Below are 24730 nucleotides of genomic sequence, written 5' to 3'. Positions count from 1 at the left end.
GTTCGTGCTGAATTAATTTACCGTCAGACTAATTGAGTTTTGCTGTGCTGTGCTGTGATTGTAGGTGTCGATTTTTGATGTCGAAAGACAGGCACATTATAGGTCAGGGAACGCACACTTTTCACATGTACCCAGACGCAGGGTGAGTTGACCTTTAAGGAATGTGGGAAGGGGAACGAATGAAGCCATGTACTGGAATGTCTTTGTCGTTTCCTCCCATCCAGGCTACGGTACATTCCAGTCCTCCCCAGTCATTACTAACCAGCACGCAGCAGGCTGCATTAACCACACCACAATTCTCTTTCTAGAAATCTGAAACCTGTGTCTGCCAGTGGTTACACTTTACCAAAAGATACCTTATCCCATAAAGGGACTGCTTTAAAAAAAAGCTAATTCCATTCAATCTGTAGACAACTATATTTAGATATTACATATGAGCTTAGCACATACAGTATGAACTGCTGAAATGTAAATGAAATGTGTTAGTCACGTCATATAGAGTCTATTTCAGAGTCTGGGCATATTTCTTTATACTGTGTGTGCTCACCTACATGTAAAGCTATGGCTACTGCCAAAAACTGTGGTTCCTTTAATGGCCACTTGAGACAGGCTTCAAAAGCGAGGAATAGACTCCTATTTTAAATGCCAAACTTTAAACCATTAAAGGCATGTTTACACGCTAATACAAAAAGGTTTTTGCTCTCTATAGATAGTTTTCCCCTTCCTTCCATTTGGAAACCGATAAGTCTTAAACATAGGAGCACAGAAGCTTTGCTCGACATCTGTGTCTACTTGGCCTCCTCTCTGCTAATTAAAGGCACTGAACTGGACCTCTTTCTTGTTTGTTCTAGAGGATTATCCGACTAACATTATGGCCTGTTTTACGGCACAGACAATTTCTGTTTCTGCTTCAGTTTTGGAGATTGAAATTCTTCCTTCGTTATTTAGCACCAATTTTTAACTAGGCTTGCTAGTAAAGCTACAAAGATTCGCCGATTAACTTGGATAAATTGATTATAAAAAAACAAGATGAACTGTTAAATTATTCCGATGTGAGATTTAAATTAGACAGCTTGCTGAAGGCTGATGGCAGCCATCCTATTTTTCTATTTGTAATACTTACACCAAGCAGGGGTGAGTCTAAAGGGGGGCATGGGGTGTACTAATATTAATATTTAATACTTAAGATAAATAAGAATTTTCTCTTTACGCAGACCAGTAAAAATATACATGGGCCAGTAAAACTCAGAGCCACTGACCTGGAGCTGTTAGGCTGGACGCTGAGTTATTATTAACATTAATTATTGACATTATTAACATCTACACCATCATAACTTCCATTTTCTACAACAGGAAACGTTGCATCAAAGCACAGGCCAAATCTGAGAGAATGCTGATACACTCACTTTCCTGTCATATGGTCCTTTAAAGGCTTTCAGGCACACTTAAACGCACAGACATGCACAAAAACACTTACACATGAACACATATACACAGACACACCAAATCTACCTCATCCAGGGGATATGATATTGTAAAAACTCTTTTTTGTTTCCTACTAATGTAAGAAAGCTTTCCAAGAAGACAGGATATTTCATTTTATGCCTTAGTTCAGATTGTGTATATATATATGTGTTTTTTTGTTTTTTTTTACATTACTGTACTTTATTTTATTTGTACTTTACTGTACTGTTGTTTTTAGGAAAATGTCTTTGAAGATTCTCAGTCATTAATTTTATCGTAGTCTAAGAAGCCTGGAAAGAAAAGCGTCTGGACTTCTTTGAGTTTCTTGAAGACGTGTAGGAGAAGACTCTCCTGAGTTTTTTGATAAACCGGCTACATAGGGGATGACAGTGTTGTTGCGTTTGTCTTTCTGATCCTCCCTAGTTTGTGTCTGATCTTCTTTTCTGTGCATCTTTGCTGACTTGATGAAAGCCCAATTAGGATAACAACTTGTTTTAAGAGCTTCCTTTACATGTGTGTGTTCTCTCTTTTTTCCTTTGGGCTAAGAGGGAACATTTTCTGCCCAGTGTTGTAGGGTCCTGATTACTCCAAGTTTGTGTTCCAGATGGTGGTGGGAGTCAAAGAGGAGGTACTGGTCCATGTGTGTGGGCTTCCGCTAAAACTAGTTGAGGTTCGCATTCTCTTTGATGCGCACGGCACAGCCCAGGAATGGCAAACTGTTATCTTTTGTGTCTTCCCTGGTGAACTTTATGTTTTTATCCACAAAGTTGATGTGAGCAGTGAAGGATTCTACTTCTTGGGTTTTGGTTTTGACCCAGGTGTCATCAACATATCTGTACCAGTGGTTAGGTACTGTCCCTTTAAAAGAGCCAAGCGCCTTTATTTCCACTTCCTCCAGATACTACAATATGACCCAGTGTCATTATTAAGTTGGGGATGGTTTTGTACCACCTGATAAAAACAAGTTCAATATTTGCCTTTGTTTTAGCCCTGCTGTGGGTGCTCAACCACCTTTACTTGGAAATACCTGCCTGTGCTCACCAGCTAGTTGGTAACTTTGCTTTTGGACTTTTCGAGCAGCACAACGGGAGAACATTAAACATTTGGCCTTCAAACCAAAACAGGGTAAGAATTCTGTGCAGAGCTGAAGGGAACTGGGAGTCTGGTGAAAATTCTCTATAAGCCGCTCTATAATCAATTTACTGTTAGCATATAAACATTGGATGTAGCAGCTTTCAAATGCATCATATGCAGTGAGGTTACTTGACTCACAACATCCTCTCTATAATTAATTATGTGAGGGCTGACACTAAACCTTTTGCACTCAATGTTGCACATTCCTACAATATTATAACTGTGCTGGTATTTACTGAAAATATCCAAAAATGCCCTTTGTATCACCAAAGAACGTTTTAGGGAAGACACTATGAATGTCAAATTGCTACTTAAAGCACCGTGACTTCTTTAAAGAGGGTTCTTATTCACTCTAATTAACACTTAGCATCATGAGTCTTGTTCTGTAACACAGTACAGATGTCTCTAACGTGTCCAGAAATTACAGAGGCAGCCTGGTTTGACATGCATAATTACCTCTGAGTAATGCGCATTATAATTCGGAGAGCGCTGCTCAGGGCCAAGCAAGATTTAAATGCATTTACTAACCACAGATCATTTGATTTATCACCACAGACAGCAGATTCTGAAGCAATTTACAGTTCTTAAATTATGTAAAAGTTTCTCAATGTCAACCCTGTGGGAGATGAACCCTATAACCTCAGCTGTGTCAGCACCTATGTCTACCCACTGAGCCGCATAAAACCTCTGGAATGAAAGATGAGTGGAAAAATCTGACTCCAGAGCTGGCCTCAGCCATGGTCACAGTGTGTATGCAAACTGACCTTGCAGTTGTGGCAGTGGTTTTCTCCATTCTTCCCTGGAGAAAGGATGATTTCCCCTGTCGGGATCAGCTGGATCTTCAGTTCCATCATTTTTTTCTTTATTCCTTTAGCTTCTGTTAAAGTGATCCGGTTTTTGTGTGTGTTTCTTGTTCCTCCCCAAAGAATTGCAACGCCTAAGATTGAGCAGAAAGAGAACGTGCGTAGAAGATCATCCCAAGAGAAGTTAAAATGCAACTATCAGAGATAGTAGGTTCATTTGAAATGCATGCAAGATCCCAAATCTCTTTCTGAAATGAAAAGAAACCACATGCAGTATCTTTCAGTGGGAGCCCTTACCTGATAGAGAAATGTTATTTCATGGCACGAGGATCAGTAGACATACAGTAGTGATAGTAGTTTACAAGCATTGGCACAGAGATTTGAGGTTGGGGTGTTACCTGTTGCAGAGCGGAGAGTCACAGTGAGGCGAGCTTCCTCTCATGCAGCCAGAGGATGTTGCCTCTCTGGCTGAATTCACGGGAAGGATATAGTACGTAGCCTGACTCAAGATGGATGCCACTTACAGAGGATATGTGTCTTTTGTTTTACAAGTGCATGTGAGTATGTGTCTTTAGTTAGATAAAAAATATGTGCTCTCGTAGTGAGTGGTAAACCAATTTGTATCTTCAGTAAAATAAACTATGCATAAGTCTAGCTAATAAAAGTCTAGATCAGTGGTTTTTAACATTTTTTGCCTCAGTCAGAAATGCCCTATCTCTTGTCTTGAACCTGCTATTTTAAGCAGATTTTACACTTTAGACTATTTAATGCCATTAATTTAAAAAGACAGAAATTGTTCTTTGTTTTTCCATTCAGGTCAAAGTTTCCACTTGTAGGATATTACTTGGAGTGACAGAATTCAGAGATGCTTCATCAAATTATCTACTTTCACTATGATTTATACACCACTTATATTTAAACTATTTAATCATTATTTTACACAATATATTTAGCTTGTCTTTCTATCATTTCTTACCTTAAAGGAACTATATTTCACCTATTGTTTAGGCCTAATTTTAGCTAGCTAGTAAACTATTTATTTAACATATTATTATATGATTTGAACCGTTTAAACTTTTCACTTATCTTTTCATTTTAGTTTAAAAAATGTTGCTCTTTTTACCATTTATCTTCTTTTAGCATTTAATTGAACACTATCAGTAATTTACTTTTTACTTTTAGCTAGGATTTAACCTCTCTCTCTTTTAGCTAAATAAAAGCTACTTTTAGCTAACATTTTCTTAACCTTTCTGTTACTGGTATTTAACCTTTTACCTTTTGCAATGAGGTAACTTAGCTTAATGAGCTTAATTAGCTTTTGCCTGCCAACTAAACCATTGCTTTTAGCTAATATTTCACCAATCTAGCTAGCTAGGAGCAGGTTGTCGATTACTTTAAGCTATTTTATACTTAGCTGGATATATTTATGCACTAATTATGCCCCAAAATTTCAATTGTTCACTACTTCTGGCGTTTTTACTACTACAAACGAGCTGTCTATTTTTACCATCTAGCCAATACTTTATACTTTGTAAGGTGTTGCAACCTCAACATGTCATTGTTTCTTCATTGATTTAAGTTAACATTATTTTTGCTATAATTCTTATTTTAAATGAACTACATTTTACCCCAAAATGGCTACCTATGGTTTTGGCTCCTGTTACATAACTAATCATTGCATGCACACACACATACACACATACAGGGTTGGTCTAAACATGGTTTCCTTCTAGAAACAGCATCCTGCTTCAGACATTTACAACACCCACCCAGATGATTTAGTGTGTACGTATGTGTGAGAGAGATGCATTTTTGTTTGAGCGTGTGCATGACGGAACCTACTTGTGCTTCTCTAAGGATATACAGTGCACACAAGTGGCAGGCGTTTGCATCGCTGGCTTTCTAAAAACAAATAAGGGACTTGTGCTCTCATAGTGGTGCACTTCCTCAGAAGGAATGCTTCCAGGGGTAAAGGGGTAATGTTTGACACTGGAGTCGAACATTGGTGCATGTGAGACAGAAGCATATAAACAGCTTCAATCTGATAGATAAACATGCATCATTCGCATAACCTTCCTAAACTGTCTGATGACTCCAGACCCCTCACACCCTGTTGGTTCACTGTTATCACCACAGGTCACATCCAGTTATTTGGGCACATCATAATATGTGTGGTGAATGGCCAAGCCACAGAAAAGATAGCTTTAGAGCACATAGAGGGGTCTGTCTTGAGAGTATTCAGCTTTTATCTCTCTTAATCCTGCGCTATAAAAGGTTTTTTTGATACATAATTCATGAGCAGTAGCATAAAAAGGGATATCTTTCAGCATGAGCGTCACACAGGATTTGTATGTCCTGTGTTTTGCAAAGGGGCATCGCACATTGGTGTTAAGAGAGGGGAAGTGACAGAGACACACATCCTTTGACCTCTGACCCTAGCTGGAGGCATTTCTGACAGCTTGGCATCAACAGGAAATCTGTAGCCTTGATACACACACACACACACACACACACACACACACACACACACACACACACACACACACACACACACACACACACACACACGAACATTCCTACACACAATCTTGGAGTTGAGACGTCTCTGCCCAGTTCTATTTTAAAATAAGAACACATACTTTCAAAGTGATTGACTTCCAAGGAAAACACACTGTTAAAAAGGAAAATAAAATGGAAAAGACAGAGCACAGTGGCCACAAATGCAGATTATTGGTAGTAAAGTAAGAACTGTAGAATAACACACTAATCACTGTCATTCCATCAACTGTAATTAGATCTTCACTGATGAGGACACGGCAGTTAAAAAACCTGTTACTGTAAGTCTAGGTCACAAAAGGGTTGTAATTATTTGTTTTCCTATTTTCCTGCTTAAATCATCATATCCGTTTTCTCACTGTGGAGACTAAACTTCCTTGCTTTCCTTTCCATTGCCATGGAGAAGTGTCTCAGTGGTTACCGAAAGGTAAGGCGGATCCAAAGCCACTTTTTCCATCTTACATTAATGATGTATTATCTTTTTTATACATATGTGTGTAGTGCTTGTGTCACTGTGTGATTCCTTTGCTACAACAGTCTGAAGGTAAGTCATCATATGACAAAGGTGACTCCTCTCGAAGAGTATAATATTGGGATTTTCCAGGCCAAGACTTCTGACTCAGCCCACCTACAGCTGTGATAAAACCAATAATCTGCATCCTTTTAATTTAGTGATAAGTTAAGTGATGAGTTAAGTTAAAATGAATTTGATGAGTGGGCTTAAGTTTGTGTTAGGCTATGCAAAATGTTTAATATTACTTTTTTACTGGCTTCTGTATGTTATAAAATTCATTCGTTCATTTCATTAACATAAAAGCTTTAAAACTGTGTTAAAGCCTCTGAGCTAAATATGTGAAACACAACCTTTTGATACGGTTAGCTATAAATAAGTTTATTAAAGGAAGCAAAAGTTTTAGTATTATGTATAAAGCAATAGCGAAACATAATGGATACAAATAACATCTACTATCTGTTAGCTAAAAGGAACTTTGTTACAATGTTTAACTTTTTTTAAAGTAACAATTCTGAACCTGAAAAATGACATTTCAGTTTTGGGGAAGATGTATTGCATCATATATCTGCTTTTATATGAAATAAATGTGTTTTGAAATAATTTATAGTGTTTTTAGTCAAGAATTGACTAAAAACAAGAATTGACAAGAACTCCTGCAAGTATCCTTGGATCCGAGGAGTATCCAAGAGTATCCTTGGATGACTTTGACTATGTTTGTTGATGGTGGTGGTTATGATTTTCTTGTAGTTTGGAGTTTTCAAAAAATTCTAAATATAAAAATACCAAAGTCTTACACATCTTTGATTCCATTGGCATGGCAGGTTGAATATAATCTTTAATAATATTTATTGGTCAGATTCCTTTGATGTTGTTCACATTCCCCTCTTTATGGCCCATAACCATGATATTACTTCACCATGGTCAAACATCCCCCCAGCACCTTTTCATGTGTTGTCTCTCAACTTACACCTTTTTATTGTGACTGGTTACATTTCTCATCATTGTTTGTCTTCATTTTCTTTTCATTAGCAACTGAATCACATCTATTATATTTGTGATTTTCTATATAATGGGACTTTATATTACTTTAGCCAACATGCATTTCCTGCATTCAGTCCTACTTGTGACACTGCAAGTCATTGTGTACACATGTGTAAACGTACAGTATTACAGCTGCATGGATCAAGGGCATTTGGGCACTGCAGGCCAAATCCTGTAACCAGATCCCACGTGGAGGCTCAGCCCAGACCAGATCAGACCAGGGCTGAGTAAATCTCACAAGTGTTGTCTGAAAATAATCCTAGCTATTTATAACAGCTGTCTCTACAGTCGAAGAGGAAGTTCATAATATTTCATTGACGTTTGTTCCCCAGGTCCTACTCTGCGAGCAGTAATCTTGCTCCGACAACAGAACGCTGGCAGTTTCCAGTTTCCACAGGAAGGCAGAGGAAGCTAGAGGACGCCGATTAGGCTGCAGATGTAGAAGAGGGAGCCACTGACACGACGGCCAAAACACTCCCTCCGGAGAACAGTGTCTTCAAACATAATTACTGGAAAGTTAAACTATTGACATTTTTTCCTTTATAGCACTTCCATCTCCTGTGTAAATATGGAAATTATTTTAGCACGAGTGATGTATTGTCAGATTAGCTGGAAGTTGCTGCCCTCTTGAGGTTTCATGTTTCAGCAGACAGATCTCTAAAAGACAAATAAAAAGGTGCTGTTGGAAGCTGACAGTCAAGGCTTATATGACCCACACCACACCCAGTGACTCGGATAAGAAAATTGAATAATGAATGCTACATGCCACTTGTCTTTTATTAAATACTACCTTGTGGCAGTGTCTGGACATGTTGTTACTGTTAGCAGTTTCAACAATCTCTTCATTATGTTTAGTTTATTAGTTTGACAATTTATTGATTAATTTTATATGCTATAACTATATAGCCAGCACTATTATTTTAGTCATAATCTGTTACTTTTAACAAAAATATTTGCACCATTTACTTTTAGCAAAAAATAAAGTGCTATTGCTAGTTTATTTTTCCACTTATGAATTAAATCAGATTATTACTTTTTAAAATAATCCATATAATCCATTTTATAATCCAAAACTTACTTGTACCTAATCATTTTATACATTTGTTTTAACCTCTATTTTGAGTAATCATTTTACATTAGTTTTAGCTTGTATATAACCTGTATATAACAAAAATGTCAGTGATTTTTTTTTAACCTAAAAGTTCTAAAAATATGTGCGTATTTGTACGTTTATCTACTTCAGTCATTTTTTTCCATTACATCTAACAACTGAACAATATTTATTTCAGATAATAATTTATAAATCAGTTTTATCTACCAGGGTTTTTTTTATATGTCGCTAATTTTTCATTCTTAACATGTTGCTAATCCTAGTTTTAACTAGGCGCATCTTTTTTTAAAGTTCTTTTATTCACAACTTTTAGCTTTATACCTACCTATCTGGGTAGCCTGGTAGGTAGTCCACCCAAATTGCTCCATCCCCTTCAACGTAAGCTGGGTAAGTAGTTCAGAAAGTGGATGTTTCCTTGACCATAGTGTTGTATAAATAGCTTCTAAAACCCACCTTTTTTAAAAATGCGTATCCTGAAACATAAACTAACAGCTGGGAATACAACAGATTTAACCTCTGTAGCTAGATGTCACCATATCTGTGTGTCTATTTTTCATTCTGTGATTGATCCTCGGTGCTTCTGAAACACGTCATTTAGAAAGTGATTTGAAAGAATCTCTTGTGAGTGCCGGATTCAAACTGTAGAGGGCTCTAGAGCAGCTGCTGCACTGCCAGACTTGGATGGTTCTTCAGTCAGCTCTCTCCTCAGGCGCATATGATGTATATCCCCGACATTACACACAAAATTAGAAGGTTTTAGATGATCTGACAAAACTAAGCTAGACTTTTCATTCTTGTGACAGTCGGTGTTAACTTCTTCCTGCTTGTAAATGACTGTAATCACACCGTTGTTTTGAGAAAAAGCAGACACAACAAATACAATGACTGGGTTTCAAAGAAAATCCCGTCTACAGCCACTTCAGTGCTGTATGGTTAAAAGTCAGGGGATGACTAACGATGGGTGTCTGCACCAAATCTGATAGAAATTTCTTTCAAAATCACAAATGACAAGGAATTGTTAGATTCATGAAGATCATTCTTGGAAATCTTGAATCTCAGCCATGTGGTGGTGCTAGATTATCACGATTTTCCATCTAGGAGCGATAATTGATCTGCTTCAGTCTGGATCAAAGTGGTGGACCAACCTACAACCCTATGGTTCATCTCCTTGCATCCTTTGTTTGAAAATATAAGCCAATCAACCACAACAAGAGAACCGCAGGTGAAATTACGCTAATTATCCTGTTACAATCCTGGCATTCGTATAAATGTTACCAGACGCCTAAGCCTTATTGCACACGAAGCACGCCCCCATGACAACAGTATTCGCTGACAGCAACAGCTGCTCTCAAACACAAAACAAAAACTGCTCAGGAATGGAAAAGACAAAGAGCCCAAACCTCAGACAGGGCTACCAAACTCCCCAGATCCCATCCAACTGAACATCTGCGTGATCCATTGGATCTGCTGCCAGTGTCATGAAACAAGACACCACAGAATGCCTCCAGAAGTCCCATGCCAGGGCCCGATGGGTCAAAACTGTATTAGTCTTTCAAGTATGCTTTCTTTTAATGTCACTAACACTGGGTTAAAGAGTTTGGCAATGGGTAGATCAAGGACAACTTGAAGACATCAGCGTGGAAAAGTCCCATCCTCTGTGGGACACAAATGTGGTATGTACATTTCAGTGCAGTATGGCACTGAGTCTAAATCATCCTCACTCATGGCTTAGACCTAACCCTAACCCTAAGTTTTGCCTTTTTACAGAATCTAGGGTTAGTGCTACAGGAGCAAGGTCATTGGGTTTTGCAGTTTCTGTCTGAGTAGTTACTCTTGTTTAAAGGCCAGTGGGGCTAGAGCAAAATATTATGCCCAAACTTCAGGGGACTATGCATTTTTTCAACAGCATTCAGCATTTAAAGAGATGGTAGGTGAAAAATGATATCAGCTAGAAGGATCCTGTTCAGGCATTTTATTCAGCTCCTTTCATTGGGAGGAAATGCAAAGAATCACCAGGAAGCCCATCATGCTAGAGAAAGGATGTCACACTGCTGGCTGCTCTGGCCACTTTCTGTCTAACAGTCTGCTCCACTTTCACCTGAGACTCTAAATTTAGGCCCGGCATGGAGTTCAAGCTGTTATTATGGGTGATGTAACAGTAGAACAGGCTCCAACTGCTGCAGAGGTTACGAGCAAGCAAAATGAGGGAGGCAAAAGGTTAAGGCCTGAGGGCCCTCTCAGAATCACCATGTGTGATGTAAATGTTAATAAAAGAAGCAAGGTCGGGGTATTTTGACACATTTAACTACATAATCTGTCATAAAATATGGTGGCGATGACTAAACATTTTTGTTTTCAGCCCCAAGAAACTAGCTGTTAGCTGTGTGCTACATGTCCCTATCAACTGTGTTAGCAGCAGTCACCCTGTCACTGCAGAAGCACGGGCATTAATATTGCATTTGTCACACTATAAATAGCACGTATAAATTTATGATCACGCTCACAGTTGCCAACTCTGTGCCAACAGTAGAAACATCTGCTCAGTGTGTGTGAAAGTGACGACACAGCTCCGGGGGGGTGGGGGGGCTTAGAAAGTCAATATCCACTGTGTGATGTTCAGTTGTGAGGGCAGGTGTGCCTAATGTAGCCAGCTGATTACAACGAGACTGACCACATATCTGAAATGCCTGCATGTGATTAGTTAGTTGTCAAGTTTTTTGTTGCCTAGTAACTGTTATATGCAGTACTTGGTGTTTACTTTATGATTTTGAAAACAACAGCAAAAAAAAAAAAAAAACCGTAACAATTAGGAAGTAGTAAAAATCATCAGTCACTTCCTGGTTTACCAAAGGTCAACACAAAGTAATATTCATGTCTACCTCCAACAGAGTGAAGTATTTAATATTTTGCTGAATGTTTTCATAGTTTTTACATTATTGTGTTTCCTTTTTGGTACATGTAACAGATTTATTGTTTGTATTCAGTATGTATTGTTAAAGGGTTTTTTTCAGGGAATAATCATACTGATGATGCAGAAGTCTCATATGATCACAAAAACTGATGTGTTCAATATAATACACTTGGTGTTACAGGGTTAATATTACTTTATTCACAAACCCAAGGGTTACACATATTTCAGATAGACTAAGATAACCCAAGTAAATACAAAATTAAGTTCTTAAACAATTTCACTTATTAACAAAAGAAAGCTATCAAAACATACCTGCCCTGTGTGAAAAAACAAGTTAATACCTGCTTGTTTGCAAGAACTGTCAAGAATCAAGCGTTTGTGATAACTGACAATGTGTCACGAGTTGCTTAGAGGATCCACTCGCAGGACTCCTGGGTAGCGTTCAAACAGAGATAGTTTATTACAGATCTTCACCAAGTGTATGTACAGACAGTGCGAGGTTAGTGCTATATACAAGACGTGAGGGGCAGGGCTCCAGGGCTCCAGGGAAAACGGGGAAATCACACACGCGCTCAGAACAGCCTCTCTCCACTCCGCTAGCGACCTGCCACTCCTTCCACACTCCACACGGGGAAACACAGGGACGGGTCCGGGGAATCTAGGAACAAAGGAACACGTTAAGTCTCTGAGACAGAGGCACGGCAAACTTGAGCTAGGTGTGTACTGACAAGAGCCTTCACAACAATCCAGCGTTGAACAGCTGATCTCCTCCTTCTAATATACCAGCTGGTCTGATGAGGCCCAGGTGTGCACGATCCGGGAAAGCGTGGACCGAGGGCGTGAACCCGCCATGAGTGAACCAGGCAAAACAGGGGAGAGGGAGAGAGAGAGGAAAAAAAGAGAAGAGAAGGAGGGCTAGGAGTGAAGAGATGCTGATCAGCGCCTTGCCGATCCTGCAGGTCGTGACACAATGAGTCTTTCACATCACTGTGGAGGAATTTTGGCCTACTCTTCTTTGATTTAATTCAGCCACACTGAACGGCCTGTTTAAGTTCATGTTGAAGCAATTCGATTTGAGCCCTGTTAATAGGAAAATTGTACTTAGTAGTCAGTATAATCTTTTAATGATATAAGTTTGCATATGGTAGAATGCTGCATGTAATTATTTGTGTGTAGAAGTATATAGTTGGTGGCATATTGAAAGAATGTCTCATCCTAGGAGGTCTGTAACATTCTAGGGTGTTCACCCCCACATCCTAGGAGCATGAGAGATGGTATGGTAAAATGCTTTTTATTTCACAAAAAGCGGTTACTTTTATGCCAGATGTAACAGGACACAAACCTTCCCAAAAAAGTTCAGCTCTTGTCTCATTCTTTCAGAAGATTTGGGAGTACCCACTACTCCATATGGTCCTTCAGCTGGACTCCAAGTAGTCCTGAAAAAAGCTAGTGGGAAGGACTACTTGTCCATAGTGACTACGTGTGCAGTGCAAATAATCCCAGCCTTATTTTAAGAATGAACATCACAGGAAGCAATTTGCTCATCACACACGACCCTTAATGCTGAAGGTCAGTTGCACTCAGACATTCCAGGCTAGTTTCCTAGCTAACCCTGTAATGCACTTACCACCCCGTCATGTTTTGATGTCATCAGCAGTCGTTTCAAACATTACCCAATTTGACAAAAACTTTGCATCATCACCCAAAAGTTGATGCATGTAATTGACATGTTACGGTGTCTGGTTGCACCATTGAAGCAAACTGTGGCTGCTTCACTTCCTGCATCCTTGCAGTTATATAATCATATTTCACCTGGTAATCATGAAGAAATGACTCATAATACTCAACAATCACGCTTCTTGTAGGATCTCAGTATGAGTAAGTTCAGTGATAATGGCAAAGCAATTATATTCTGTAGCACAACTTGTGATGCTACAAATCTTAACCAATCATTACACAACTAATAGTAAATGAATTTTGTGCTGTCCACGGCTGGTTCAGAGTGTAGGACCCACCCATGAAGGATGGGGTCAGATTGATTTTGTTTTTTTGTGGTCATAGATTATTCATCTACACAGCTCTCCAAGTCTGTTGTCCAGTAACAGTAAGGAATCCCAGCTTCTTTCCCATTATTTTTCATTCAGGGTCTTGACAGACTTGACCATATCCTAACATAAAGTCCCTAAAGGTGAAGTCTTGGCAACAAAATAAACACCACATGTCATCTTATAATGTTTAATTTAGATTGTTTAATGTTAATTCCATGCTGTGTTTCAGTAAGAACAATACAGATTCCCTGTCTGTGGCTCCAGTCAGATATCCAGTAGTACAAATCAGCTCCAAGTTACACATAATGAAGCAACACAAAAAGAAACTGCAAAAGAAAAAACACCCTCTGAATGGCAGAGGAGCATCGATAAAAAGCAGGGGGAAGCAGCAGAAAAGAAAAATAGAATATTAATTCTTTTTAACTCATGCAAGTACTAATCTTCTTTATTTAAGGATGGGGCCAAATTAAGTCTACTCTTTTACACAAGTTAGAGAGCTCCTAAGTTTGTTTTTCTTTTTTCAAACCACCAGCAAGAGATAAACCTTCAGAGAGCCAGAATGTGTGCACAGTTACAGTATTTCAGCACAAAGTACAGTCCAAAGACAACTACATGAACATGACAACAGAATCACTATGGTGTAAAAGTTAAGCACTTCTTTGCCCCACGTGGATATCGCGAATATTGCCAACTTCCTCTCAACTACTAAGTTAACAAAAAGGGCACTTGTACTCGTCCAAACTGCCCCTAAAAACGGTCAAATGATCTGCATGACATTTCATTAAAAACAGATAAAATAGCTCCCACAACTAATAGTCAACATTGTCAGTAATAAAAGTTAATTTCTGTAATTACATTAAGAAAAAAAATTCTCAATACATCCAGCAACTGATAAAAATATTGAGGAAAAAGAAGAAGCAAAAAACAACAAAAAAATACAATAATGAAACCAAAAGATAACATTTTCAGAACTGCTTGTACCAGGACAAAATAAAAGAAACAATCCAGGGACCGCTTTCTTTATCTTTGCCTTTCTAACATTGTATTTCCTGCCTCAATTAAGTGGTATTTACTTGAACGATGTCAGGGCTAATATAAAAAATAAAAAAAAAGAAGAGAAAAATTAACTTGTCAACTCCGTGGCCCTGTTGGGTCTTGGAGCTACAGAGGTGGAAGAAAAGGAAAAAGGACGACAAAGAGGAAAGTAACTTGTAGATGGATGGGTGGGGCGGTTGAGGAGGAGGAAGATGAAGGTGGAGGGAGTGCAGGGGGTGGGGTGAGGGTCTCAAGTTGTTGGCTGTTGGTGGCATAGTCTCACTGGGCCTCGTCCTCAGCGTCTTGCAGTGCCTCTTTGTTCTGTTCTTCACCTGGTGGAGAGAGATTTACTGTTAGCTCCTCTTAAAAAAACCTCACAAGATATCATCCTTCGGTAGTGCACAAGTGGCAGGCATGTCTGACGTGACAGGTGAAACTGAACACAAACCAAAACCTTGAGGAACTGAGGAGATTATGGTGGTAGCTATTTCGCTTAAGAGTTTGCAGCTTCTCTCTGAGTATTTGGCTTCCTGTCACTGCAATAACAGAAATGGTGACACTGCCCCCTTTGGACACCTTTATGTGTTCGGCGTAAGTTACCATAGTACCGAAGCGATGTAAAGAGAGTCACCTTCATGACACTGAATCACTAACCTGTTAATGTAACTTTTTCACCCTCCAAATATATGATGATAATGGCAAAGATATTCTGAATAGTCTTTCCTACAACAGACTGATATATGAACCAGGCTGGATGAGAATTATTAGAGGACTACAGACAAGACACTCAGATGAACAGAAGGTCTGCATTTTACGGCAGCATCCAAGTAGTAGTGGTACCAATAATTTCTAATAAATGCATGCACAGTGGTATTATGATTACCAGTGCATGGAACAGCGGGTTCGAATCAAGCCGACTGCAATTACTTGGTTGGTTTAATCTGCATATGCAAAACACTCATATCTTCAAATCCCTCATTTCAGCTAAATCTGACCCGTTTATCAGCCAAAGTGTTTTTAGAACTAATAGGTTGCATGCACCCTGTGAATACAATGAAAAACAAAGTGCAGTTAGCCTACCACTGCTACTGCTACAGAAACCGATTTTACCAAAGTGCCTGAAACAAGTTGAACTCCACTGAAATCTGCTTGGAGGACTTTGAGGCAGATTTTTCTTAGAGACAGATGATTTCACAAGGACTAAAGACTGACAAAAAACAAAAACTGGTAAATAAAGAGATAAATATCGAGAATGCAGAACAGTGTATTAGGGCAGGGCAACGTGGCCAGAAATATTTATCACGATATATATTTGAAAATTTGCGATAACGATATAACTGATGATATAATTGACGCCAGACAAAATGCTTTACAACTCCACAACTTTATTAATGCAACCCCCCCCCAAAAAAAACCCCTCGTCAATGTATTTTCACTTAAACGAGCAGCTGTTTTTTTTATGTGCATTAAAACTATAAAAAAAAAAATTTAACAGTGCAAATGCAAATTCTTTGCTGACAGTTTAACCAGTGGAAATTGGCCAACATATCCTGAGCATAACCATGTATAATATCCACAAAACTTAAAAAGAGGTTATACACACACAATACGGTAATATTATGTTGAAGCACAGTACGTATCACTCCGCGAGGCTCCTGACTACGGTAGCCGTAATGCTCCGACAATCCATCAAGCGGTGCGGCTTCGTAGCTTACGAAGTCATACTAAAACATTTTTTGACAGATTTCTGCGCACCGTGTACCACATAAAATCGGTTCGGGGTCAGTAAACACAACCAGAATTCATACATAAGGCGCACCGGATTATAAGGGGCACTGTCGATTTTTCAGAAAATCAAAGGATTGATTTTAAGTGTGCCGTATTTTCCAAAAAAACAGAACAAAACACAGTAACAGCGACGGCCCGCTAGCATGCTCTACCAAAAATTGTGCTTTGTTGTGTATCTGACGGAAGAAAGCCAAACGAGTTCCACATCACTGAAGTTGGAGCATTTTTACAAACCAATTCTGGTTCATCCGTTTCATTCAACGATCCGCTTTTGCCCTTCTCATTCTCTGTCGCCGCCATGTGCGTATGAAAACAAACGCACTGCGCATGCGCGTTTTACCCATATTCTATCGCGATATTTCATTTTCTTATCATTGCCTAACATTATACCGGTATTACCATGAACAGTATGATATAGCCCAGCCCTACAGTGCATGTAGAACTGTTTCCAGATTAGATTTCCCCCACAAACACTGTGCTCACAGCCAAAGCTGTGTGCCTGACACGACCATATTAGGGATATCCTCTCTCACTGACATCATACAGTGTTGAGTAGAAAAAAAAAAAAGTGTTTAGATGTGATTACATGCACTGACACTGAGCTGATTCTTTAAATCTTTAGCCATCCACCACTGAAAATATGAAAATATAAAATAAAGAAAAGCATAATGGGTCCACTTTAGGTTCCATCAATATTTATTACTGTACTGTTATGTATGTGACTTGTTTATAAAGGGGGAAAAGAAACAAAACCCCAAACACTTGAATTTTGCAACTAGCAGAAATCTGTAAAGAAAACCTGCACGCTGGATGCTAATTTTCTACGGTTTCAGGTGTTGGGTGAAATGGTGCATTCATTTCCATAGTTTGGAAACAGAGCTCAAAGTGTGTGTTTGTGTGCTGGTGGTGGGGGGCAAGTTTTACATAAAACTCAACACCTTCAGTGTTAGCTTAGCTTAGGTTAACAAGCACCTCTAGAAGGCAATGGTTTTGGCAAACACTGCCATTTCCATTAAACTAATAATGACCCTGTTCTTCACCAAATACTGCAGCACTACTTTAAACGTGAACGTGAACATACCACTTGAATGGACCTGAATGTCTTTAAATGACTGGCTGGCTATACTGGTCCACGGTGTGAAAGCATGCAAATAACATGATGTAAAGCACTCTGCTTGTGCACAGGTACAACGGGGAACTACTCATCACACTATACAAACTACCTTTAGTCAAGTGAGCCAGTTACATGAGACTGTGATGGGAAGACCAAAGATTAGAGCATGTCACCAAAAGTTAATACAAGATCCAAGTGAATGGGTGAGTGAGTGGGCTGAATTATTAAACCATGAGTGAGCTAGTGCAGAGAGGTAAAAACAAGCCACACACAACACACACAGAGCAAATGTGTGGGTGAGCAACACTTACAAAGTACAGTTAACATGGGAAATGTACAGGTTTGTTTCCTTTAGGACTCTACAGCAGAGGGAATGAGAAAAAGACAAGAGAGGTGATGAGTCACTGAAATAATAATAATAATAAAAAAAGGTCTTGGTGGATGCTCTGCAGCGTAGCTGATGCATACTGCTGGAATGAAAGGAATAGAAAAAAATGAATCAAAAAGGGCTGAATGATTTCTTTTTTGTAAATTTCTTACACCAAAAGTTGTTGCTAGTAACAGCTGAACAGCTACAAGAAGATCAGCTATGACAGATTTACTCTGCTGTACTTTATTAATCATTGTGGGACTTGGCGAACCAAGACAAATGCTGGCTGTATCAGCTTCATGTGTCATCTGTATGCAGATGACTGCGCTCTTTATGCCTTACAAGACAGCACATCCCTCTGTATCATTTCTGAGGTTTTGGTTAGAGACCAAAACAAGCTAGTGTTGTGCCATTACCACAGGTGTTGGTTTCAGGTAACTAGCCACACCTCACTAGTTAGGCAGTAGCTTGCCAAATAGACAGCTTTAGACAGCTGTTGGAATCTCAACCTCCATGTTTGAGCTTATTAACACAGTGTTTTAACTTAGTGAGGCCATCTAGGTATATTAACAGCCACCCAAGTTGTGGTGAATCACTTTGTCTGCTATTTTTTTCCCTTTTAAAGCTAAAGAGAACAACACTGTCTACAACTGATAGTCTTCTCACACTTGCCATTTGGGCCAGCTGACCAGGTAGCTTGAACCCTCAATATCAATCAGCTGCATCTCCAGCATATCTGTCAGATCTATCTCAGCTGCACTGTCATGGACTGCAGTCAACCACTGCTGCAATCTGGAGCTGGAGAACGAGTCCGTGTGGCTCCACATATTACATGTGTGAGCTAAACATGTGCAATTTTACAAAACTGGGTTCAGGCACACTACTATATCTGTAGTGATGAAGTTTTCTCTGTGTGGAATTTACTTCACACAAATTCATTCAAATTTTGATTAGACTGTTGAAAACAGTTTTTCTTAAATCATTCAGCACGAGAATCTAATTCTGACACAGGAGCACAGGTTAGATGGGATGCCTCCAGTTCAGCGTCATGTCAACACAGCAATTCCCCCCCCCCAAAAACAAAAACTCTCTGTACCTCGACAGGCACACTGTGAGCACCTGACACAGTCCTGACGGCTGCTGTTGACTTGTTTTATTTTAAAATTGAAATTTGTGTCAAATTATTAACAAAAGGTGCATTACCACTGAAAAAACCCTCAGACCTATGTACGTGTTGACTGGAGGAACAACTCTCAGGGTGGGAATTTCATTGCTGACTGCTGGAAACTGACCAAGTGAGTTATTGTTTTCTGCAGCATAGTTACACATCCTGCATTTGGGATTGTCGGGCTATGCTGCTAAAGCACAAGGCTTGGTGTGCTAGAGGAATACGTGGTCTTAGAAAAATTCCTAGATATTCGTTCTTGGGAAATCCGAGTTCCCAGAACTTTCCATCGAAAAGCAGATTAGAGAAGACCTCTAACTTTTTTTTTCTAGCTGTCTAGTGTTTAAATTCTGCACAAACAGTCCTTGAGCAGGAATACCACTCAGCTTTTCAAGTAAACAAAAACAAAACGTAGCAACATGTCTGATTAGTTGTAACTGAATTGAACTGTTAGGCAGTTGATTTTCTATCAAGCCTTTTTCTATTATTTTTCGCAAGCTGTCAGTGAGACAAAAAAGCCATCAAGATGCTCACAGTATAAAGACACATTATAAGAACAAATGTAAGAAAGTGTTAAGGTGAAGATGAGTGGGTTAGTGTCAGCACCTTGTCCTGGAAAAAGAGCTGCATTGAGACACAGGTAGAAATACCATCATAGAAAAACACCTGATGAAATAAACACACTACAGGACTGTTACCTTCTCCCTGCATATCTGAAGTCCATAGTGTCAGGTTGTCACGTAACAACTGCATGATAAGTGTGGAGTCCTTGTAGCTTTCTTCACTCAGTGTGTCCAGTTCTGCGATGGCGTCATCGAACGCAGCCTTTGCCAACCTGAGCAAACAAACGTGTGCTGAAATCACATCATGCTTCAGACAGAAAAATCATGTTTTTACTGATTATTTTTAAGCTGCGTTATGATTCCAGCTGTACGAAATCATGTATCACTGTGTGCCTGGAACTCAGTATTGGGTAAATGTGAACATAAAGTCAAAGACAATCAAGAATGGCTTATAATATACAGCATTACTGCAAAGTCTAAGTCTAATCCTCAACCTATGGACATGAGGAGGGCGAAGGTCAACCTCAAACAGGAGTTGAGTCAGGGTTCGTCATACAGTCCACTCAGCAGTGAGGGACAGTCTTGCTGTTATGTAATATACAGACAAAAAACAAAAAAACAAACAGCTGCCCTGAGTTACAGTGACAGTGCTGCTGCAGTGATGGAGCAGTGACCTGCAAGCGCGGTCAGGTGAGTTGAGAATCTCATAGTAGAAGACGGAGAAGTTGAGGGCGAGCCCGAGGCGGATGGGGTGTGTGGGTGGCAGCTCTGACATGGCTAGGTCAGTAGCAGCTTTGTAGGCCACCAGACTGTTCTCTGCTGCCTCCTTTCTGTCGTTGCCAGTGGCAAACTCTGCCAGGTACCTGTGGTAGTCACCCTTCCTGCAAGTGGAAGGAAACAAAGAAACATTTTACATGTTATTTCCTGTGAAGTGTTCCTGACAACGGTTTCCTGTGTCGATAAATACCCCAGCCCAAAAAGATAGCTGTACTTGATGACCAACCAGAGGAAGTTACTGTATTTGTCTGATAATTAACATCAAGGCTCTTACATTTTGTTGTAGAAGACCTTCGACTCTCCTATCTTAGCAGATGGCAGTAGGTGCCTTTCAAGTGCTTCCAGAATTTCATTACAGATGTTCTTCAGCTCCTTCTCCACCTGTTGATAAAAACACACTGATTCAGTGATCCTCTTCCTCTGACACAATCTCCAAGTATCAATTTGGATTCCTGCTCCTGTGTAATTTCAGAATCCAGTATGAGAAATTCTGCCCGTTTCTGCAAAGGTTCACGTTCAAGATCCATCAAGATCAAAAAAGGATCCAATAACTTGGGACAACAAACACATATCTGTGGTCTCTTTAGGACCTTTATCACTCCCTTTAAACTCCCTGCTAACAACATTTGTAATATCTTTAATATTTGACATTTATTAATCCAATCAGGATGTTGCTCAACGCTTATCAGAAGCTCAAGAGTGTTTCCCCACACGAGCAGGCCACCCAAGTACACTCAAGCCTTTTTGACTTTTCTTTTATCCCTTTGAAAAACGCGACACCATCAGCAGCCATTTTTCTTGCACAGACAGCCTCCGTACTCCTATTCTGTTGCTGCTGACCAAACAGACTCAGTGTCCATCAATACTACTCAACCGCTTTTCCACTGAGTCTCTTATCCCACCAAATAACTGGCTCCAACTCCACCCTCTGGGACTGCAGCTTGGAAATGGAGTCTACACTTATCTCCTATTTATTTGTAACACAGTAATTAGTTTGTAAAATATTTGCAGAGAACCTTATAACTGGTATTATTTAATAATTCCCACATGTGCATGCACATAGCAGCCCATTCTTCACCACAAACAGAGACTAATCTGTGGGAAACACTGCCATATTTGTAAACCGATTCCCTTCAACCTTTATTTAAACTCCAACCTAACAACCTCTTTAATGGACCACTTAGAGTAGCTTTAATATTTGATATTTACTAAACAATCAGGATGTTGCTCAAAGCTTATCGAATGGCGTGCCAGTGATAAGAAATGTGTCTGCCAGGGACTTAGAGAGCTACTAACAAAATCAAGGTGTACTCTCCCTGAATCCAATTATGTCATTGACTGCAGTCCAAGTGCCTCTCCCATCTCTGACACTCTCTGGCCTCTCCCATTATAACAGCAGCTCTTATTTCCCTTCATAAAAAAGGCAAGAGTGGAGGACTTGCCAACTATGACTCAGATGCAGTCTGTCCAGTAGCTGCTCAGAGTGTGCATCGCTAATGTGTGTTTGTGATCTCGCACTAACACAGCCGATCTTTATAATGAGAACACATTCTGGATGCTGAGACATTACAGAACAATCTAAAACAGAAATCTAAGCTTGAGCCTTTCTCGAGTGCTTTACCTTTTGCCTGTATTCCCGGATCATCTTCAGTTTCTCTTCTCCGCCCTTGTTCTCTTCCCTCTGTTCGATACTGCTGATTATCCTCCAGGAGGCTCTCCGAGCTCCGATCACATTCTTGTAGGCCACTGATAGTAGGTTCCTCTCCTCCACTGTGAGCTCCACGTCCATGTCTGCCACCTTCTTCATAGACTCCACCATCTCTGTTAAAAGAAATGCCCAGGATTTGCCAACAGTTTTATTTTTGTCATGTCTCTTGAGAGTATGCCTCATTGGCAACATTGTCAACCTAAGTGGCACAATCTGACGTGCCTCACAAATTCATGGGTTTCGGGCTGATAATCATAATAAATGAAACAGTCGGACGCCTGGCAAACCGTGCCCAGAGATGACATGCAAGAAAGGGCATTGATGTGAGGTGACAGACAGTGTTAAAGAGTAAATGCTGAGGCAGTTTCTTCCATCTCTGGCACCAATCCAACAAACACACACACACAGAGACATAAACTGGTTACTTGCTTAAGCGATAAGCAATGCACTTCTCAGTTTAAGCTGTGTGCCATCATTTACCGCTGGGGAGGGGTTTAACCCTTTGAAAGTAGGTTAAACGGATAGTACGGATGGAAAAGTGGCTGATGTAATTTAGCAAACATCTGACTCCCCGCCCCTCCTCGCCTCACCTTAAAATATGAAACCTTCAAAGAAAAAAGAAAAAAAAGCAAGAAAAAAGAAACCTTTACCTGACATGTTAAAATTTCATTAAGCTGAAGAGTGATCGAATAGATTTGCATTAGCCAGTAAACCATAAATCTCTCTGCAAATACACTCGGTTCAAATCCCGTGAATGAGTCATGGTACATTCACTTAACGTTACTGAGCAACGTGTGACCGGGTGGCAAAGGCAGTCGTCTAAAAACAGCCTGTACACGGCCTGTAATGGTATGACAGTGTTATAGGAGTGCACCGGGGAGAGGAAGAGGGGGTCGTTTCTGCCAATCGATCTGTCCAGCTTGCTTGCATGGGAACACCCCACGAAGTGAACATCTGACCTCCCACTCCCTGCTAATACACATTGGTTTCAAGGTGCTAATCCTCCTAGTATCTGCAACAGAATGGCGTAAAAGTTGCCAGGTCAATAAACGGAGTCAGTTATAAGCAACGAGTGCTGCTTATACCGAAAAGAAGCACTGGCTCATGTGTAAAGTTACACAGCTAGCTGGTGCAGGGGAGGCAACTCCTGACAGCTCACGCTCCACTAATCCGCCATTTTGTTGTAGCCCCTTCGCTAATGCTAGCCAATGTCTGTGACATCCGCTCACTTTCCTCAGAACAAACAGGTTTCGTGCTCACGAACTGTTTTAATGTCGCAGTACTGTCACCGGACAAAAAGCCATACGTCTTGGCCAATAAATAGTTGGAAATCTGCGATGGTAGCTGCATTAGCCATGTAGCCTGCCGCGGCTAGCGTTGAGCTACACAGCAAAGCGGTGCTCGGTTAAGGTTAGCTAGCACAGTAAAAAAAAAAAAGAAAGAAATCCCATCGGCGAACATGTCCCACTCCAAGCCGGCCCAGAGATGGTGCCTTACCGTCATATCGCTCTGCCTGCTCGGCGAGTTTCGCCTGATAAACTAGATCCTCTCGCTCTCCCATTGTGTATCAAGATACAGGTAGCGTAGCAAAAGGGCTAATCAAAGTGACAGATCGTTAGTGCAAAACACAGTGGTGATGTGCCAGCCCTGTCTGTGGCTCCTTCAAACCAACTGGGTCGATGAGTGCTGTTCCGCCCCACCGGCAGCGCTGGGATGGAGTAAAGATGGCGACCAGCTTCATCCGGGTACTGCGCATACGCACAAGACTCACTGACTCCGATGCTTCCTCCTCTATTGTTTTTTTTTCTTTTTTTTTGAAGAGAAAAGCAAGAGTAATAACGATAAATGTAGGCGTTGAATCACATCTACGGTATAGTGTGTTAACACCACCAGTTTCTGTTCCTGGTCTATGATATTTATAGCGGTGCAATTCTGTATTTTTTGAACTACATAAATAATACAAAACGTAGCTTGTACTCCAAAATACAGGACAGCATCATTAGACTGTGGAGCTCAAAGTGTGCCACAGAAAATTCTCAACGTAACAGACAATGTTTCTCCTTTATTTTACCTCAACATTTTCACAGATATTAACACACTTTAACATTTCAAGTAAGGTTTGAGAAGGGATAATAATAGCCGTGCTCATTAGAGCAGACCAATCCCAAAATACCAACAGTATCGATACCAACACTGGTATTACTATCTGATCAATACTAGCGTGACAAGAGCAATATTCTGTTTGCGTTTTCTAAGTCTTCTAGAGGTATTGGTAATACTCGCTATGTATTTACTTGGTATTGGATCGATACTAAAATTTGCAGTATTGCACAGCACTACTGCTTACAAAGTAATGTTCCATTTTATTGTAAAATGTTTTTTAATTGTCAGTAGCAACAGTTGGTCTTGAACAGCAGTCATTACTGTCATTTTTTGTGCGAACTGAAATGTACATATTGATTAAAAGTCTGTGTTCTAGCTTTAAGTGTTTGCCATTCACACTAGTGTAAATAAAAAGTTGAAGGTATAGCTAGAAAAGCCAGCATTAAAATACAGGTTAGTCTCCTTCCACGTTTTTTGGAAGTGATGGTTGACTCAAGGTGTAGGTAGTTTACCAGCATATACAAA

The 24730-nt window shown here is 39.9% G+C and overlaps 2 protein-coding genes across 3 annotated transcripts in view; both read right to left on the bottom strand.

Annotated features, from left to right (window-relative positions):
- LOC146618292 (unconventional myosin-Ic-like) overlaps nt 1-3824 on the bottom strand; it is a 61078-nt gene extending 57254 nt beyond the window's left edge. The window contains exons 1-2 of the mRNA XM_085371541.1: nt 3699-3824; nt 3363-3535 (exon numbers count right to left, since the gene is read on the bottom strand). Coding sequence (XP_085227667.1) covers nt 3363-3452 — 90 coding nt within the window. The 5' untranslated portion in view covers nt 3453-3535; nt 3699-3824. The remainder of the gene's footprint in view (nt 1-3362; nt 3536-3698) is intronic.
- A 9942-nt stretch (nt 3825-13766) lies between these two features.
- On the bottom strand, nt 13767-23838 carry ywhae1 (tyrosine 3-monooxygenase/tryptophan 5-monooxygenase activation protein, epsilon polypeptide 1). Of its 2 annotated transcripts, XM_085371562.1 has the most exons (7): nt 23600-23838; nt 22016-22215; nt 20669-20775; nt 20292-20498; nt 19753-19889; nt 17831-17878; nt 14885-14949 (listed from the first exon to the last, which is right to left on the bottom strand). In XM_085371562.1, the coding sequence occupies exons 1-6, from the start codon at nt 23661-23663 to the stop codon at nt 17871-17873; spliced, it is 723 nt and encodes a 240-aa protein (XP_085227688.1). In that variant the 5' UTR covers nt 23664-23838; the 3' UTR covers nt 14885-14949; nt 17831-17870. The 2 variants fall into 2 exon arrangements, with proteins under 2 accessions (XP_085227687.1, XP_085227688.1); XM_085371561.1 differs by lacking the exon at nt 17831-17878 and having other exon boundaries at nt 13767-14949.
- Nucleotides 23839-24730: the final 892 nt, after the last annotated feature.

This window comes from Diplotaxodon limnothrissa, linkage group LG14 (assembly GCF_057381915.1).
Source record: "Diplotaxodon limnothrissa isolate DT_005_m linkage group LG14, D_limnothrissa_male_GT1.1, whole genome shotgun sequence".
In the NCBI taxonomy this organism is placed as follows: Eukaryota; Metazoa; Chordata; class Actinopteri; order Cichliformes; family Cichlidae; genus Diplotaxodon; species Diplotaxodon limnothrissa.
Note: the sequence above shows the minus strand (reverse complement) of the source record. Positions and strands in the feature narration are given on the sequence as shown.

What these genes read in the sequence shown, in the direction of transcription:
- ywhae1 (XM_085371561.1), bottom strand. Translation starts at nt 23,663, where the DNA reads ATGGGAGAGCGAGAGGATCTAGTTTATCAGGCGAAACTCGCCGAGCAG. An exon ending in GCAGGCAGAGCGATATGACG is followed by an intron (nt 22,216 to 23,599) that starts GTAAGGCACCAT and finishes TTCTTTTAACAG; the next exon opens with AGATGGTGGAGTCTATGAAG. An exon ending in TCCGGGAATACAGGCAAAAG is followed by an intron (nt 20,776 to 22,015) that starts GTAAAGCACTCG and finishes TTTTATCAACAG; the next exon opens with GTGGAGAAGGAGCTGAAGAA.